The following is a 16,638-nucleotide window of genomic DNA, read 5'->3' on the forward strand; positions in this document are numbered from 1 at the left end:
CACCTGCTGATGTGATACAGTCAGAAGCTTCAGAAAAAGCTAGTAAGTAGACCTCGAGTGATGATGGTTTTGTCAACCTAAGTATTTTTAATTGTGGACATATTTGTCTTGTTTTCAGCTGTTTAAAAACTACAAGGAAAGGTCTGGTGGCTACAAGCGACATTAGACTAATTTGTGATAATGCATACCTGCCAACATTTAGGTTTCATTTTGGAGTGTTTTCCGCCGCCCTGACATTTTAACAACAGCTAACATGAACTTAGCTGGTCCGTCTGCCTGCAGAGAGAGCACCAGGTTGCAGTGACAGATAGGATGTAGTGTAGATGTAGTGTGTGGATTGTGTGTGTGTGTAGATGTGTTACATATTGTGTGTACGTAATCAAGTTTGAGGGCCATGCAAATTACGAGAGTTTCCCGGGAGAAACAACATGACGGGAGAAGGCCTTGAACTACGGGAGAAACCCGGGAAAAACGGGAGTGTTGGCAGGTATCTAATGTCTTCATTTGTATGTATGAAGTACTAATGCAGGGCAGACACTCCAAATCTATCTGTAATGTCAGGCCTACTCTATCTCATGTATGAGAAAGAAATTTGACAAAATTTCTATTTTCAATCTTATGTGTAATGAAAAGTGAAAACAGCAAAATGAGCAATGAACATTTATGAATCTGCAGCTTTAGCATGTTAGTCATTCCTGCAGAAGGGCCTCACAGAGCTACTGCCCATTAGCAGACAGAGGTTTATATCTCCAGATGTTGCGATCCAGGACATCGCCACATTTGAGGTATTATAGAAGGCACAGCTTTTATTTTTTTCTTGCAATGACATAAGCTATTTTCAGCAAACAAGCCCTGATAAACTGTACACTGCTTACCCAGATAAAGTTAGCGACTAGCTAACATAGTGAACGTAGTGGAGCATTTAGCAGCCAATGAGCCAGCTATTTTTCTCAGGAGTTGGTGGAGACCAAAACAGAGCTAAAAGCAGAGGGAATGTTGGACTTAGTACATATGTCTGGTGGCCAGAAACAAAACTTTAAATGAATGCTAATGTTGCCTGAGTGTTTCTTGAATGTGTAAACAGCGACAGGTTGGTTACATTTTTGCCAGAACATCTTATATAGTGCTAATATGTCAATGTTAGCATGTTAGCACTACGTTAAAGGCTCAATATTTACAAAATTTAAGTCATCAAATATATCACAGCTTGTTATACAGTAAGATACCAATAAGCAACTGTTGCTTACATGTTTGCCATAACAACTTTATAAGGTGATAATTGTCAGTGTTGTGTCTTGTTGCGCTGCCGCTGCTGTGTCTTATTCCAGAAAATGTATTATATTCTCTTTTCCTGAAAGAACATTTGGTGCCATCATGTGTGTGTAAATGTCATTCCAATTATGAAACAAACCATTTTTGCTCAAACACATCTGGAAAGTTTATTAACCACAATCATCCGACTCACACCGAAGAGAGCTCACAAACACACACTTGTTTCAAATGAAAAAGAAAGAAAATACAGACAACAATGGCCATATATATAGTATTTCTAAGAACTGGTTCCAGTCTACATGAACACTAACAGCGTTCCACTCTGATGCTCGTGTACTGTTGGTCCCGATGTTCACGCAGAGTGAACAGATTACGCATGCGTGACAAAAAGTACAAAGATCTACGGAAAGAATCTCTAAATGTGCTGCTGTGCCGCTGGCCGGACACACAGCAGTCATATCGGTATAGTGTCAACGTATCAGAAAGCAAACACACAAGCAAAGCAGGTTTGGAGGAAACAGTCCACACATCAGCGATGGACAAATAAATAATACATTACAGGATCAGTAACATTCAAGGAGCCTGTGGAGTATTTTGGATGCAAAAATAAAATTTAAAATTAAAATGGCATTACATCTTTTCAATGAAATATGTGTACAAAATAATAAATAACAGATTACAGCCAAATTTGTATTTATTTTTTTTTTGTATGAATTATAGGTTGTTTTGATCAATTAATGTGATCCAAAACCGATGGATGTAAGTGTTAAAAAAGCCCAAACTGAATACAGGGTTTCGCACCAAGGGAATTGCATTTATACAATGTGTTAAAAAATAATAAGAAAAAAAAATCAAAGATTTTTTTCGATTTGGTCGGCGTGTCTGCACAAAATAAAACATGCCATGGTTGAGTCAACGCTGGCCAAAACATTTACAAGATTACAATCAGTAGCTTTATAAAGTGACATTTATCATTACTATACAGTGATGGCTTTCAGCCTATATAATGATGAGAGATATAAATACAGAATGGGTCCCTAACATGGGCTTATACACAAGAAGATAAATTACAAAAAGATAACACCTGAAATTCAGGGATTGTAATAAAACCGAGTTTACATCTTGCACCCCATAGCAATGAGGTTTTGATTGTGTACTGCAATATCCCTTATTGCTGCAAGGTACAAGAAACCCTCTATATTCTCACTATTAAAAAACAAGAATAAATTTAGATTCTCGTGGTTTTGGATAAACAAGAAATCAAATCTTAGGATCATGATTATCAATCAAAGCAAACTTCAAAAAACAAAACAGATAAAACTTTTTTCTTTGTTTTTTTTTTTTTCTCAATTCAAGCACACAGATAAAAATCGTTTATCTCTCTAAATACATAAGTTAACATTCAAATGTGAATTAACACTTCAAACTGTAGCGTAATCAAACTGTAATGTGGGAGGAGGGATGTGTGAAACATCACCGTCAGCATTTGCCCAGAGAGGACAGCTGGCAAATACCATAGCAGCATAGGTTTGAGCCCCATTTGTTGATCATCTACAAAATGAAGTACAATGTCATTTCTAAAAAACAGCCTCTCAGCTTCGAGTGATGTCCTGTAATAAGCTATGGCTTACTGCTGAGTTCTTGAATTGTATTTACAGGGGAAATTTCTGGGTGATGTATCAAGACATATAATTTAAAATGAAATTAGGGGAAAGGAATCATACAAATATCCAAAATATGAGCTTTTTTTTTTTTTTATAACCCTGCCCCTAAACTGATTCCTATAAAGGATCTTTGCTGCTGGTGAAAGACCTGTCACAAGGTTTATTAAACATTGTAATAGTTAAATATTGGAAATGTCATGGATTTATATTACAAAAATAACTTTAAATTTGTGTGCTTTTTCTCCTCTGAGTGAACATTTTGTGACAGTGGCACACAACAGCATTATTTGGTAATTTTTCAGGGGTTTTTGAAAACGGCAGAAAACACAGAATATGATACATCCGCATGTAACAAATGAACCTTCTGTGGGTTAAGGCAGGAGGCTGTGTTGTATCCGTGCTGGCTTCTGATACCATGGCAACAATCCTTTGACTTTATGTGTTGTTATGGGAGCTATTTTAGAGGACCTGTCAATTCGTCATGAGCGCTCACAGTGTATTAGGCATGGTTGTAGGTAGAGTTTGGGAAAATAGTTCACATCTTCTTAAAAAAGATTGCTGGCCCTGAGGAGAATCCAAATTACTGTTTTTTCCACTTCCTGTTTCCTTTCATAGAGTCAGAGCTGCTGAGTCTGCTGGATGCAGGCTTTTAGTTTGTTTGAACTGATGAATGTCTTTATCCTCTCTGCCAGTAAAGTGGCATTTCTGAGGGGACAATGCTGATTTCAGTGCAACATACCACACTGCAGAGCAAGCAGCTAGCTAGCACAACAATATAGCTACCACTGACGTTTGCAATAGAACTACCATGAAGGTACATTGAATTATATGAGTACAAGAGGTGTTACAATCCTACTTAATATACTCAGCACCGCCTTGTATCTGTAAGCACATCACTCACTGATAATCACCACGATAATTACAGAAATCACCTCATCATTATGCTGCCTTCTCTTTTCTAATGCCCAGTAACACACAGACAAAAGTTGTGACATACTGAGATGATTACCTATTGTGGGTGTTCGTTCTTATTGAGTGGTCAAGTCAGAAATATGCATCAGGTTGACAGCATATTTCAGAGCTTCAATCATCCTCTAAAAGAACTATTATCGAGACATTCGGCCCCAAAGTGACTCATTTGCTTCGGTGCAAATGGGTGCCACTCCCTAAATCTTACAACGTGGCTCAACAGATGAAGAATTTTGGAATTGGTTCAGTTTTTCTCTCTCCTTCAAAGTCTTCCAAGATCCCAGGAGAGAGTGAACACTTAGCAAGAATAAAAGTTCTCAGTGGAACCCCCCCCTGCCACTTCAAGTGCTGTTTCTGCAGGGAGGCTGTGACAGCGACGCTAAAGTGAAAGAGACCTCCCTAGTGAAGCAGTACTGGCTTTGGAAAAGGTCATGCGAAAGAACCAACCAACACTAATTGTATGAATATACCAAATTAAAGTACCAGAGTTCATATTCCCTGAACTTAGACATTTATTTTCCTGACTCTGGGATTTTTCCGTTCTTAGGGAGGCCGTCCGTCCGTTAGCTGTCGTCCACTTACGTGCTCCGGTAGGTCTTGATAATGTCTTTGATCTGCCTTCTGCAGATGGGACAGCAGGCGTTGGACATCTTCTTGAGTTTGAGGCCGCATGGGTAGCACAGACACATGTGTCCACAGGCGTAGATGACCGTGTCCACCATGTTCTCATAACAGATAGAGCACTCGTCGGACCAAGGCCCACGGCCTGATGGGAACGTAGGTGACTTGGGGAGGCTGACTGGTGAATTTTGGGTTGTTCCTGTGGTGAAATTGAAAAAAATGTTAAATAAGGAAAGATGGGAAAAGTAAAGTAGCCAAATAAATTTAAACTTGATATCTTGGTTATCTCAGCTACTGTAAAATGGTATGTTTAAAAGAAAAATCAGTTTACTAAATAAGTAGAGAAACCAACAATTCAAAATATGGTTTATGTTGCGTTTGTTGACTGCGGTTTTCTCTGATTTTAGAAACAATTGACCAATCAGAGCTTTGCAGGTAATTAGGACAACATCTTCCTACATAGTTAGCTAGCTACCTAACGATATCCATTAAATATAACAACAGAAAAATTGTCAAAAAAGGGGGCACAAGTGTGGATGAGATTGACGCAGCTGTACAGGTTTTTGCGAGTCAACATACAGAATAACAACTATTAAATTGACATATTTCTTTCTTTCTAGGAGTTAACTGCTCTTAGCAACCGCTACTGCAGCATGTCGACTTTTTGGACATGTTAGCTTAGTCACTTGCTACTAGCCAAAACCAGTCAGTAGCAAGTGATGTAGCCATCCCACATAATTTTCAGTACATTTCAGAACACTTTAAGTACATTTAAGATACAAAATACCTCCCTTCACCCAGCAAGACATTTGCTAACATAAAAACGACATCAAGTTCAATGAATGAAGTAAAACTAGGTTTATGTCTTGCACTATCTTAAAAAAAAAAAAAAGAGATTGCGTCGGGCTCATTTACATAACAGTGCTATGTGCCATAACAACACGTGCCGCACATTTTCCTACATCCAGCTGCAGCTGCAGCAGCGGTGGGACCATGTAGCTATGGCCATTGTTCCTAACTACTGGCAGAGGACATCTGCTCACTGTCCCATAATGGCTTTCACTCAGTCCCCTGTGGGGTTATTGATTCTCTGCTTCTGTGGTAGTAGCTCCCTATCTGGGTGTACCTACCCCCTGCTGAGCTGCAGTAAGCGGCTGAGCACAGGCCTCCGTTCAGCACAGGATCAGAGCTGCCACTGCCCAGGGCGCTGGGGGTATGCGGAGAGGAGGAGGGTGAGCTGGGGTTCGATGTGGCCCGCGGAGCCCCGAGATGAGTGGAACCTAGTTGGAGCAGATAAAAGGCAAGGAATTAGTTTTCAGAACTCAACTTAATTCAGAACTCAAATTACAATAACCAGTTGCAAGAGGAGACTGATACTGTAGTCTTAAATGATCATTAGAATGCAGACAGACTGACATGGTACTAGGATAACAGGATGTAAAATATGGTGTAAAGGGCACAAAAGCAAATAGCACAGAGACGGAAAGAAGGTCTAAGTGAGGTCTGGAAAACTGTAGACCAAATAAGATTTAAAACATCCAAGGAGTGCTCTCTTGTAAAACATTAAAAATTACTTTTAATGGCAAAAGCAACATAAAGGCACAAGACATTACAGCAAATAGAGCTTCCCATGGGACGGCTATCCCCCCCCCCTCCATCTTTTTGTTTTATCTTGTGTTTCTTCTTTGGTTGACAATAGTACAGACAATGAACTATTGCCGGATTAACTTTTTTCTTCACTACCCAGGCGTTACGTTTATCATCATGAGAGCACAGAGAGAGCACTCCAATTTGTGAGAGCAGTCATTTTAGAAGTGCGCACATATTAATCACTGAAGAGAAGAACTCTTTCTTCCTTTCCTTTTTGGGAAAGTGTATTTCATAAAAGTAGGTGTCCTCCATTCTTTCCACGTTCTATCTTTACATGATGGTTGAGGAACAAATGGGAATTCCAAGAACAAGTTTCAGGAACACATGTTGAAATGTCAGTGATGCCAGGAAGGACAGGTCAGACTGTTAGAGGCTGTCGTACGACTAACATGACAGCCCGGATTCAACGTTATTAAGATAACAAGTTGAACATGTGACTTTAAAGCTGCACTAATACATTTTTATATATTCACAATGGATCAAATGACTGAGTGATGTGAAAGGGGTTGCAGTTGTAGTGACAAACCCATAGAGAATTATTACCAGACTCTGCAGTTCTAAGGTGTTTTTTATCCTCTTTTAGCTAATTGTTTTGGTTGTAAACAAATTTAGCTCTCGTCAGTATTGTTTTCCAGCTACAACAAACAGTTGTTTTCAGAGAAAAAGCTCTGATAAACCCAGTGTACACTACCTTCCTAGCACTAAACAACGGGCAGACAAAGTTAGCGGCTAGGTAGTGAAGAGAAGTGGAACATTTAGCATCTAAACTGCCAGATATTTCTCTCAGCAGCTGAGGGAGACCAAAACAGAGCTGAAAGTATTGGAAGAAGTGAAAGTAGAGTGTTGGACTTAAAATTTGTCAGGTGGTCAGAAACACAACAACAATGTAAATGTTGCTCCGTGTCTGTTGGAAGGCAACTGTTTGCTAACATAGCAGCTTTAAAGGACAATAATCTGTCAAATGTTGTGTTTTCATCTTAAAAAAAACAACAAAAACAAACAATGAATGCAGCTTTAAAATGTACATTTTAAAAGGGCACTATCAGCAAAGATATGCAAAATGTGGTGTTATATCTATATAAGTGTTTCCCACAGGCCATGTCTAATGTCACGAATCTTATGGTATGCTCTGTCATTTAAAAAAACTTTAATAGTTTACCATCACAGGTAGTGCAGAGACACAAAAATAGCCAACAAATTAAGAGGCAAAATAGTTGCATTGCAGAGCAAGCATGTAATCATCAACAAAGAATTCCCATCAAATGCTTTGCTGATTCCCAATGTTAAGGCAGATTACTTTAATTACCTTCCCTGAAGCTTGCTGTCAAAAAATAGCACACCAACAACTGCATCAGAAATCAGCTGCTGTGTGCACATTAGATATTCAGCCATCCTATTTCAGGATGCTTTTTTTCAAAAAGCATCACTCCACTGTGGTGAATCTTACTGGGGAACATTTCATGGTGTCTGTTCTCCTGGACAGCTGACAGGAACAAAAAAGTGAAACCAGAGTCATCTGGTGTGGCAGAGTCACCATCAACACTGACCAGTAACATCATGATGACAGCCCCACGAATGAATGTCCCAGCAGTCTGCCCGACTGCATCTCTCTGTTGCCATCTGCACCAGCAGTCTGATCAATCCAACTGATGCTCAGGGCTAACAGACAGAGGCCTATTTCACTTTAGGGCCAAGCTAATAATGGGTCATTGGAATTTAGAGAAACTGTCCCATAACTGCCAGGTCATAAACAGTAGCAGTGTTTTTGTCACAGTTGGTGTGGCATCATGTCACTGCTGCTCGTTACTCTATGTCAGGAGCTGTGTGATGCAACATTTCTGAGGGGGGTTTAGTCAACAATCTCTTTTGTTTGCATAGTGGGGGTTACCCTGTCGAAGTGTGTTTGTGTATATCATTTTTACTGTATGTACAGTGTGTAGCATGATGTAACAAGTCATCTGGAACACCGCAAGTGAATACATTTTTACCAGGTGACCCATTGTCTATTTATAGATATAAGACAGGCCACAAGTATAAGCATACTGTTGGGATTCAGGTTAGGGCAGGTATGGTTATTAGCAGAAATATCAAAGATATTTATGAATATTAATACAATTATTAATGTTATCAAAATTATTCATATGAATTAATAATTACGGGGCACCACCCTGGGATCAGGGACCAATAACTAATCGTGAAAAACAGTCTCAAAGGTGGCTGACCACCTAAAAATGTTGATATTTAAGGTTCTATCTTACATTAATACTGGAGAGTGAAGGGTGAATCCAAGCACTGACCGTCGCAACCAGCTATTATCACAACAAGTACACACAATAATCACAGGCAAGTGCTCTTTAAAAGATACAATAGCGTTTATTTAACCTCAGCACTGATTAACAATCAATAACCTCAGCCAACAACCACTATCGTCTAGTCTAAACAGCTGAGCCCTGCGAGCGAGCGAGTCGGCTGGGTGAATGGGCGGGACCTCCAAATGACGTCAAAAGCGCAAGATGGCAGCTCTCGGATATTTTGGCTTCATTTTTGTATAGTGGGAGGAAGTGGAGACGCGTCGTCCATCTATATATACAGTCTAAGGTGCCCCCCCCCCCTCTAGTGCTGCTGCACTCATCATGTTTCACCTTTCATCGAATTACTCGAGCCTGATCACCCTGCAGCACTGTAGCATGAATGGTTCCCCTGTGGAACTGAATCCTCTTTCTCTGCACGTCCCTCCCTCTCTCTGCCCATCTCTCCCTGTTAATCCCCCTGGCAGGCGGGCACCTCCCATCCCGGGCAGCTGAGGCTGGATCTGTGGTGCCTAGCCCTGATCCCGCCTGTTCACCACTAGATTAAACCGACCTGTGTGAACAGCTGTGAGAGGCAGGCTGCCTCTCTGTGGCCACATCTCTGCTGCTATCTACTTCCATCCATCCATCCATCCATCCATCCATCCATCCATCCATCTTTAGCACATACGAGTAGCACTGTGGAGAGAGCCTCTTCCTTAAAAGCATGGGAGGTATGCAGAGTATGTGATGAGGGAGGTGGGTGGGGCTGGGGCCGAGGGGTGCAGAGGAGGATGGTGGAGGCTGAGGGTTGGGCGCTTAGCGTGTGTTTGTGTGTATAATGATCACCCGTGACAGGCTTCAGGCTAGTGTGAGTCGCAGATTTTGGTCACTTTTTGCAACACAACCTGAGGGAACTGGTTAAATGGAAAATCTCCAGGTTTATAGACCGAAAAAGCAATAGAAAGAAAGAAAGAAGAAGAGGGAAAGGACCCTTGCAAATAGTTTACATTAACATTTCCTTGGTGAAATGTTATCCACAAACACAAACCGTTTCAAAATGGGTGGCCGTTAATTTAATTGCAGAGAATCTCTTGTTCTGAGGCACTATCGGGACAAATGTGCACTTAGGCTCAGCTTCTGTGTGTTTAGATCAGATGAGATTAAAGCAGCTCAGAAGGTAGTAGTTTAAGGTCATGGTTTACCTTGCTGCATAAAATGTTAATAGTCTCTTTTTTTGTCTGCGGTAGAGATATTATCTTAAGAGACAAAAGAGCTGTTTTGGAGGGAAGACAGTCTTACATCCCTGAGTTGTCTATCTCATTATCAGCTGTAGTGAGGAGAGTGTGTGTGCTTCCATACATATGTAAAGCCGCATTTATACATGTATGCATACATGCAGTATGCCTAGACAGATAGAGGGTTGCAAAAAAAGGATCTGCTTTTAAAGAAAATGCCTCTGAAATGATAATTAGGAGTAACTTGTTTTTCATTCTGACTTACATCCTGATTTGTATTCTTTGCCTGCAGCAGCATAAAATGCCAACCCTTCACAAACCACTGCACTAACAAATAATAAAACCAGCAATGTCATTAACAAAATTCGACAACTGAGGTGTGAAAGATGGACTGTCTCTTAAGGGCTGCCACCATTTTCCAGGAGTGCGAAAGAAACTCTCTGATTTAGCCAATATGCAACAAAATAATCATAGCTCATCATTCCAACATTACAGTTCACGGGGAAAAAACGACATATTAGATCATATAAATATATGATCTCGTTATATAGTACTGTTCATGTGTATATGTATACTTACAGGCTTTGTGTGAATGTCAGTATGTATGTTTGTGTGTCAGACACTGCAGCAGAGGTACATGTGTGGTGATTGACATTTTTTGGTTTTCCTCATCATTTCTATCCCCCCAAAGTGAAGAGAAGAAGACACCAGCTAAGATGACAGAAGTTGAGAAGAGGAGGAGATAGAAGCGTGGCAGCTGCAGTGTATGAGGATGTGGGTGGTGAGACATTTCACTTGAGCATGAGCGTGCTGGCATTTTAATGGAATCTATAATTCATACGAAGTGGGTCACTGGATGGGTGTCCTATTTCCACGCCACAAGGCACAAGGTCCCTTCAGTATCTCTCTCTCAAAGTTCAACTGTCAGCTGGCCTGTTTTCAACTTTTTTGATACACTAATAAGAGATACATGGACAATAATAATAATAATAATAAACTTTAAACTATTTATGCAGTACTTTTAAAAATGAAAGTTACAAAGTGCTTTACTTGGTTGTATCAGGGTTAAAACATTTCAGGACTGAGTCAAATACAATCAGGCAATTAAAATAATATAGTGATACAATGAAATAAAATCAAACAAAACAAAATAAAATAAAACCCCCAACAATAAAGATAATTACTATAATAAAACAGATATGATATGTTGGCAATAAAACAGAGTACTAGAATTAATAAAAAGCTTTTTTTTAAAGATACGTTTTAAGAAGCGATTTGAAAGATATCACTGATTCAGCAAGCCTCAGATCCTCCGGCAGGGAGTTCCAGAGCTGAGGGGCCTTGACTGCAAAAGCCTGGTCACCTTTAGTCTTGAGCCGGGACTCGGGAACAGCCAGCAGAGCCCTGCCCGAGGATCTGAGGCTGCGGCCTGGCTCATAGGGGAGTAGCAATTCAGCAATGTAGCTAGGAGCTGAACCACGAAGTGCTTTAAAGGTGATCAGTAAAATCTTAAAATCAATTCTAAAACTAACTGGTAACCAATGAAGAGAAGCTACAACAGGTCTGATATGGTCATGTCTTGTAGTGCTTGTTAAAAGCTGAGCAGCTGCGTTTTGTACCAGCTGAAGGCGCAAGATGGTTTTTTGGCGCAAACCAGAATTCAGTGAATTACAATAATCTAACCGAGAAGAAATAAATGACCTTCTCGAGATCAGGCTGAGAGAAAAAAGACCTGATCTGAGTAACAGAGGAAAATACTGTGGTGAATGCAATCTATGAGTTGGTGTATCCCTGTGGGTAAAACTGTAGGTGACATGTCTTGGCATGGAGAGCGAAAACACAGATTCAGTCAGTTTTTATTTATATCAGACTAATCCACCCACTTATATGGTGTGTTTTGACCATGCTACCGATGTGTGGCTCTAGGGATGGCAGCTGGTCATTTGGTCAGACCAACACTTTTGGTTTAGAGTGAAATACCACCGTATACAGTATCTCTATAACTATTGCATGGATTGCTGTGAATTTTTTATTTTATTTTTTTTACCCACATTCATTATTGCCCAAAGGATGGTGGCTAGTGCCACCAACATGTCAAAATTATAATTGTCCAGTTCATGACCACGAACTAATGACCCCAAATCAACTGAAGCTAAAGAGGAGACTGACTGGTCAAAATTATAATTGTCCACGTAGTTTGGGATAATAAACTAATGACCAATTTTCTGTCTGCTTCACCTGTACATTGAGATTAATGCTAACATAGCATGCTAATATTAGTTACACTAACATGCTAGAATGTGAACAACAGCTAAAGGTCAGCATGTTAACATCCAATAGTTAAAGGTCCAGTGTGCAGGATTTAGTGGCATCTAGTGGTGAAATTGCAGTTTTCAACCATTTGAATACCGCTCACATCACCCTCCCCTTCCAAGCGTGTAGGAGAAACTACGGTGACCACGAAACTCGCAAAAAACGCGAACGGCCTTATCTAGAGCCAGTGTTTGGTTTGTCCGTTCTGGGCTACTGTAGAAACATGGCGGTGCAACATGGCAAACTCCATGGAAGGGGACCCGCTCCCTCTGTAGATAAAAATGGCTTATACCAAAGGTAATGAAAACACAATGATTGTTATTTTCAGGTGATTTTACACTAATAAAAAACTAACTAACTAACTTATGAATATTATATTCCATTTCTGCCAATAGCTCCTCCTAAACGTTACACACTGGATCTTTAACATATATGCTAATGTTACTATGATAATATTAGCACAAGTACTGCAAAGAGACACTTGCATGTGCCAGAGCATGCGGTCAACATGATAAACATTCCAGCCACCAGTTTCAATCTATTCCACTGGTCGACAGCCGGTGGGAGTAATGCACAAAGAAGCAAAGCAATGCACCAACAAAGACAGTGAAGTAGAAGACTACAAGCTAGCAAACAGATTTTAAACAATGCAGGACTGAAAATGTTCAAAAACCCTGCTCTGCTTGTTGACCGGCGTGGAGAAATGCACTTCTGGTCTGAACAGTCAGGCTACTGCTCGCAGGAGAAATGAGCTAGCATGGTGCTTTGCGGCGCTTCAGCCTCCTGTGTTTCCCCGGTGTCAGCCTTGGTACATGGGGCATTCCCTCTACCAGGTGATCTACCGGGGCAGCCCAGCAGCATGGATTCTGCTCAGCCGCTCTGATGCACTTGTCATCATTATGTCGCGTTGTGAGTGACGCAAAAGACACTTTGAAATCTAATTTGAGCGGCTAGAGCGGTCGGACTGAGACGCATCTGTAAAAATTGGATTGGAATCGCATTTCAAACCACCTCCAAACATGGCTTGGATCTGATATCATGCGTTTTTTTGCTGTCCAGACTTTCTAAAATCAATCTGGATACAATCTGGATATGTCAAAAAAACTATTTGGGCTGGCAGTCTGAACAAGGCCTATTGAAGTATGTATATTGTACAGAATACTTTTCTTCAAACAGATTTAAAACAGAAAGACAGACATTTTAATTTAAAATGATGAAATAAGTATTACTTCCACTGCAATCACTACTGATTGAACTAATCCAGTATCAATTTCATCCACCATCATTACCCTGTCCAAGCACTCTTGGCTGACCTGAGCTATCCTGATGTATCCTGATGCCTGTTCCTATTAGTAAGGTCCATTACTTCATGCTTTGTTTGAAGCGAGAGAACTCTGTGATGACTGCGCTAGTCATCATTTGAAAAATACATGGTGTATGTACTCAAGGTAGAGGTCAATTATTTACTAGATCCATTCCAATTTGCTTACAGGCAAGGGCAGGATGATGCCATCAACAGTGTCACCCATTTGACTATTAAGCACTTGGAAGACCACAAGGCCTATGCACACCTGCTATTTGTTGATTTTAGCTCTGCTTTTAATACGCTTCAGCCCCATCTGCTAATCCCGAAACTGAAACAGATGAATGTCAATCCTTTTATAATTAAGTGGTATTTTTCCTTTTTGACCAGTCGAATCCAGCACATCAGGGTCAACAATACCCTTTCAGAATCCAGGCCAATCAGCACAGGTGCCCCACAGGGTTGTGTCAGCTCATTTTTACATTATACACAAAGGAGTGCACGAACAACCACCCTAGGAACCAGATTTTTACATTTTCAGATGACACTGCTATCCTCAGCCAACATGCACAAGGACACAAGTTCTTCAGCCTATTTCACTGAAATACAGAGTTTTGTGCAGTGCTGTTATGCCAACCATCTCATTTTAAATATGAGAAAAACTGAAGAGTTGGTTCTGGGCCCTAGGTCAGCAGGAGATCATAGTCCAGTGGTCATACACGATGAACCAATCAATCAGGTCTGCTCCTACAAGTACCTTGGCGTTCACTTGGACAATACCTTTAGCTGGAAGGCCCATGCTGAAAGTTTGTGTTCTCGTTTACAGCAGAGATTATACTTTTTACGCCGACTCGGGGTGTATGGGGTGGATCAGAGGATTATGTTTTTATTCTACCAGGCTGTATTAGAGAGCATATTCAGGTATGGGATGTCAGCATAGTTTGGCAATCTCACAGCACAGTTAAAATTTTAACTTGCTCGTCTGGTACAGACTGCCATGAAGGTTATGGGGAGGGATGAACACCAGTCCCTCCAGTCCCTCCAATATATGAGCAGTCTGTTCTCAGGCGAGCACAGAGAATACTGTCTGACCCATCTCATATTCTCCACGCCGAGTATGAGCTCGTACCCTCTGGCAGATGACATAGAGTACCCCAATGTAAACTCAACCATTTTATAACTCATTTGTGACTACCTCAATTTTAAATAATGTTGCTCGAGGCTGCAGGGGTTGTGCAATAGCTTCATGGTGTTCTTATCACTGCTTGTGCAGTAATATGTGTTATTTGTGGTTGTGATTTGCTACAGTATTTGCTGCTTAGTTTATATATTGTTTTTTTATTATTACTACTATGGAGGCAGCTAGCTACAGTATATGTGTGCAGCGTTTGAGTCCAAGACAAATGTCCCTACAGGGACATTAAAGTATATCCTATCGTATCTATCGTGCCATGCTGAAAAGCAGGAGCCCAGTGGGAGAGCCAAGCTTTCAAGTTTAACATCCCTCACTTGAAGTAGACGGCATGGCTCGAATTCAGCTTTACTGAAACCTAAATTGCTCTTCAGTCAACACAAAGCAATAGATCAAGAATTGCAAGAGCGAGATAAGAGATGCTTCCTAATTCAAAGCAGCTGGAAAGTAAAGATGATTCACACTTCAGTGGGAATTCCAAGATCTGCTCTGATAAGGAGATGTGCCTTGGACCGGTTTCATTGTTCTGCTATTCCTGTTTCGTTGTGTTGCCAAGGCTCTCTGGTTTCAGTAAATGATTGTTAGAAATGCACATAGAAAAACCAGGTGGTCTGTCATGCACAGTTGCCAAGTCAAAATTTAATTTAACAGTAAAGTGTTTTCTCTTGGTGTTTCTCTTGGTTTGATAACACAGCATCTAGCAAAAGTGCTTACTGTACCATCAAGACATTTTGCTTTTTTGCAATACAAAAGAAGGTAAGGTTTGTTTTTTTTAAGGTAAGAGGAGACTGAAACACAAAGTCCATAAAAGCTGAATTTCTGATATTTGCTGAATTGATCACGGATATTCTCCCTCTGCATATCAAAGCTACTGTATATTGAAGCTCACTGTGATTTGTATTGACATGGCTGTCATGGCAACTTTGCTGTGGCTTGATGTTAAGTGGGTCAAGCTAAGAGAGGACAGCCCATAGTGAACATAGTAAATCCCCTTGTATAACATGCAAAGAGCCAAGTTTAAAATCCTGTAACATTATAGTTCACGGCTTTTGATGAGTGAAAGGTTTAAGCCTTATCTTCAGTCTCTCTCTTGCATGTCTAGTTAGAGCTAAGGTTGTTCCCCTCTAACCTCTGCTTCCCTTTCCGCTGCTGTCACTGAAGAAAAGCAGGACGTATTTATAGACGCCTCTTCCTCCACAGACAAACACTTGTGACATCTTTGAAAGGCTGGTGCTGTTTTGGCTGTTTTGCCTCTTAAGAGCTGCATTAATAGAAGAGAGCATCCACTGCTGCATGTGCCAATTTAATCTATACAGCTGACAAAGATGTTGCCTTTGAACTGTCAACACTTTGCCATCACTGGGTGATTATATACAATAATAGCTTGCTGTTAAAAATGCTGATTTTAAGAGCACATGTAAATTTGTGTGGTGGTGTCGTTTAAATAGGATTTCTCCAACTTTCTTCGGCAGATGTGGGAACAAATGCCATTCAGAATGGCATTCATAAAGATAGCCTGTTGCAAAGCTGTCTTCCACTTTTCATATTCTTGAGTGCCCCGGGCCCCATAGCTGCCTGCACCTCGTGGGAAGGCAATATGCTTGGCAGGGTGAAATGAAGTGCGAAGCCAGAACTGCCACACACCTTTCCCACTCCCCCTGTCATGATCATCATTTAGAAAGGGTAAACAAACCTCAGGTGTCCCCCACCACTGGCAGACAAAGTGTCCACCCTGCTGAGACATCTTGTCATCCCTGCTGTGTGCAGGTCACAGCCCTCCCCTCCTGCAGCCTCTCTCTACCTCTGTTTGCTCACTTCCTGTTTTTCATCTTCTGAGTTGTGACAGAGCATCTACTTTTCTCGCTAATCCTATGAATGTGTATAGATGCTTCCTGTCTAGAGACATCTGCTGTAAATATTGTGACAAACAAAGTAACAAAGTGCTCTCCTTAACTCTTGACCTTTTGGTGCTGGTCACGACCGTGGCTGTAATTTCCAAATGGGGAGACGTGGTTTGCCTCCATTGGCGTACTGTCAGAGCATTCAACACTTTGCACAAATAGATTTCAACCCTCATGGAGTAAGTGGATTAAGCATGGAGGCTTCACCAGCGGTTTGCCCAGCCAAA

At 40.8% G+C, this 16,638-nt stretch overlaps 1 protein-coding gene across 2 annotated transcripts in view; it reads right to left on the bottom strand.

Moving 5' to 3' along the window:
* Positions 1-1,413: 1,413 nt before the first annotated feature.
* neurl1aa (neuralized E3 ubiquitin protein ligase 1Aa) overlaps positions 1,414-16,638 on the bottom strand; it is an 89,161-nt gene continuing 73,936 nt past the window's right edge. For both annotated transcript variants that reach the window (XM_044191255.1, XM_044191256.1), the window contains exons 5-6: positions 5,657-5,806; positions 1,414-4,725 (exon numbers count right to left, since the gene is read on the bottom strand). In XM_044191255.1, coding sequence (XP_044047190.1) covers positions 4,484-4,725; positions 5,657-5,806 — 392 coding nt within the window. In that variant the 3' untranslated portion in view covers positions 1,414-4,483. The remainder of the gene's footprint in view (positions 4,726-5,656; positions 5,807-16,638) is intronic.

The sequence above is a fragment of the Siniperca chuatsi genome, linkage group LG3 (genome assembly GCF_020085105.1).
Source record: "Siniperca chuatsi isolate FFG_IHB_CAS linkage group LG3, ASM2008510v1, whole genome shotgun sequence".
NCBI classification, from domain to species: domain Eukaryota; kingdom Metazoa; phylum Chordata; class Actinopteri; order Centrarchiformes; family Sinipercidae; genus Siniperca; species Siniperca chuatsi.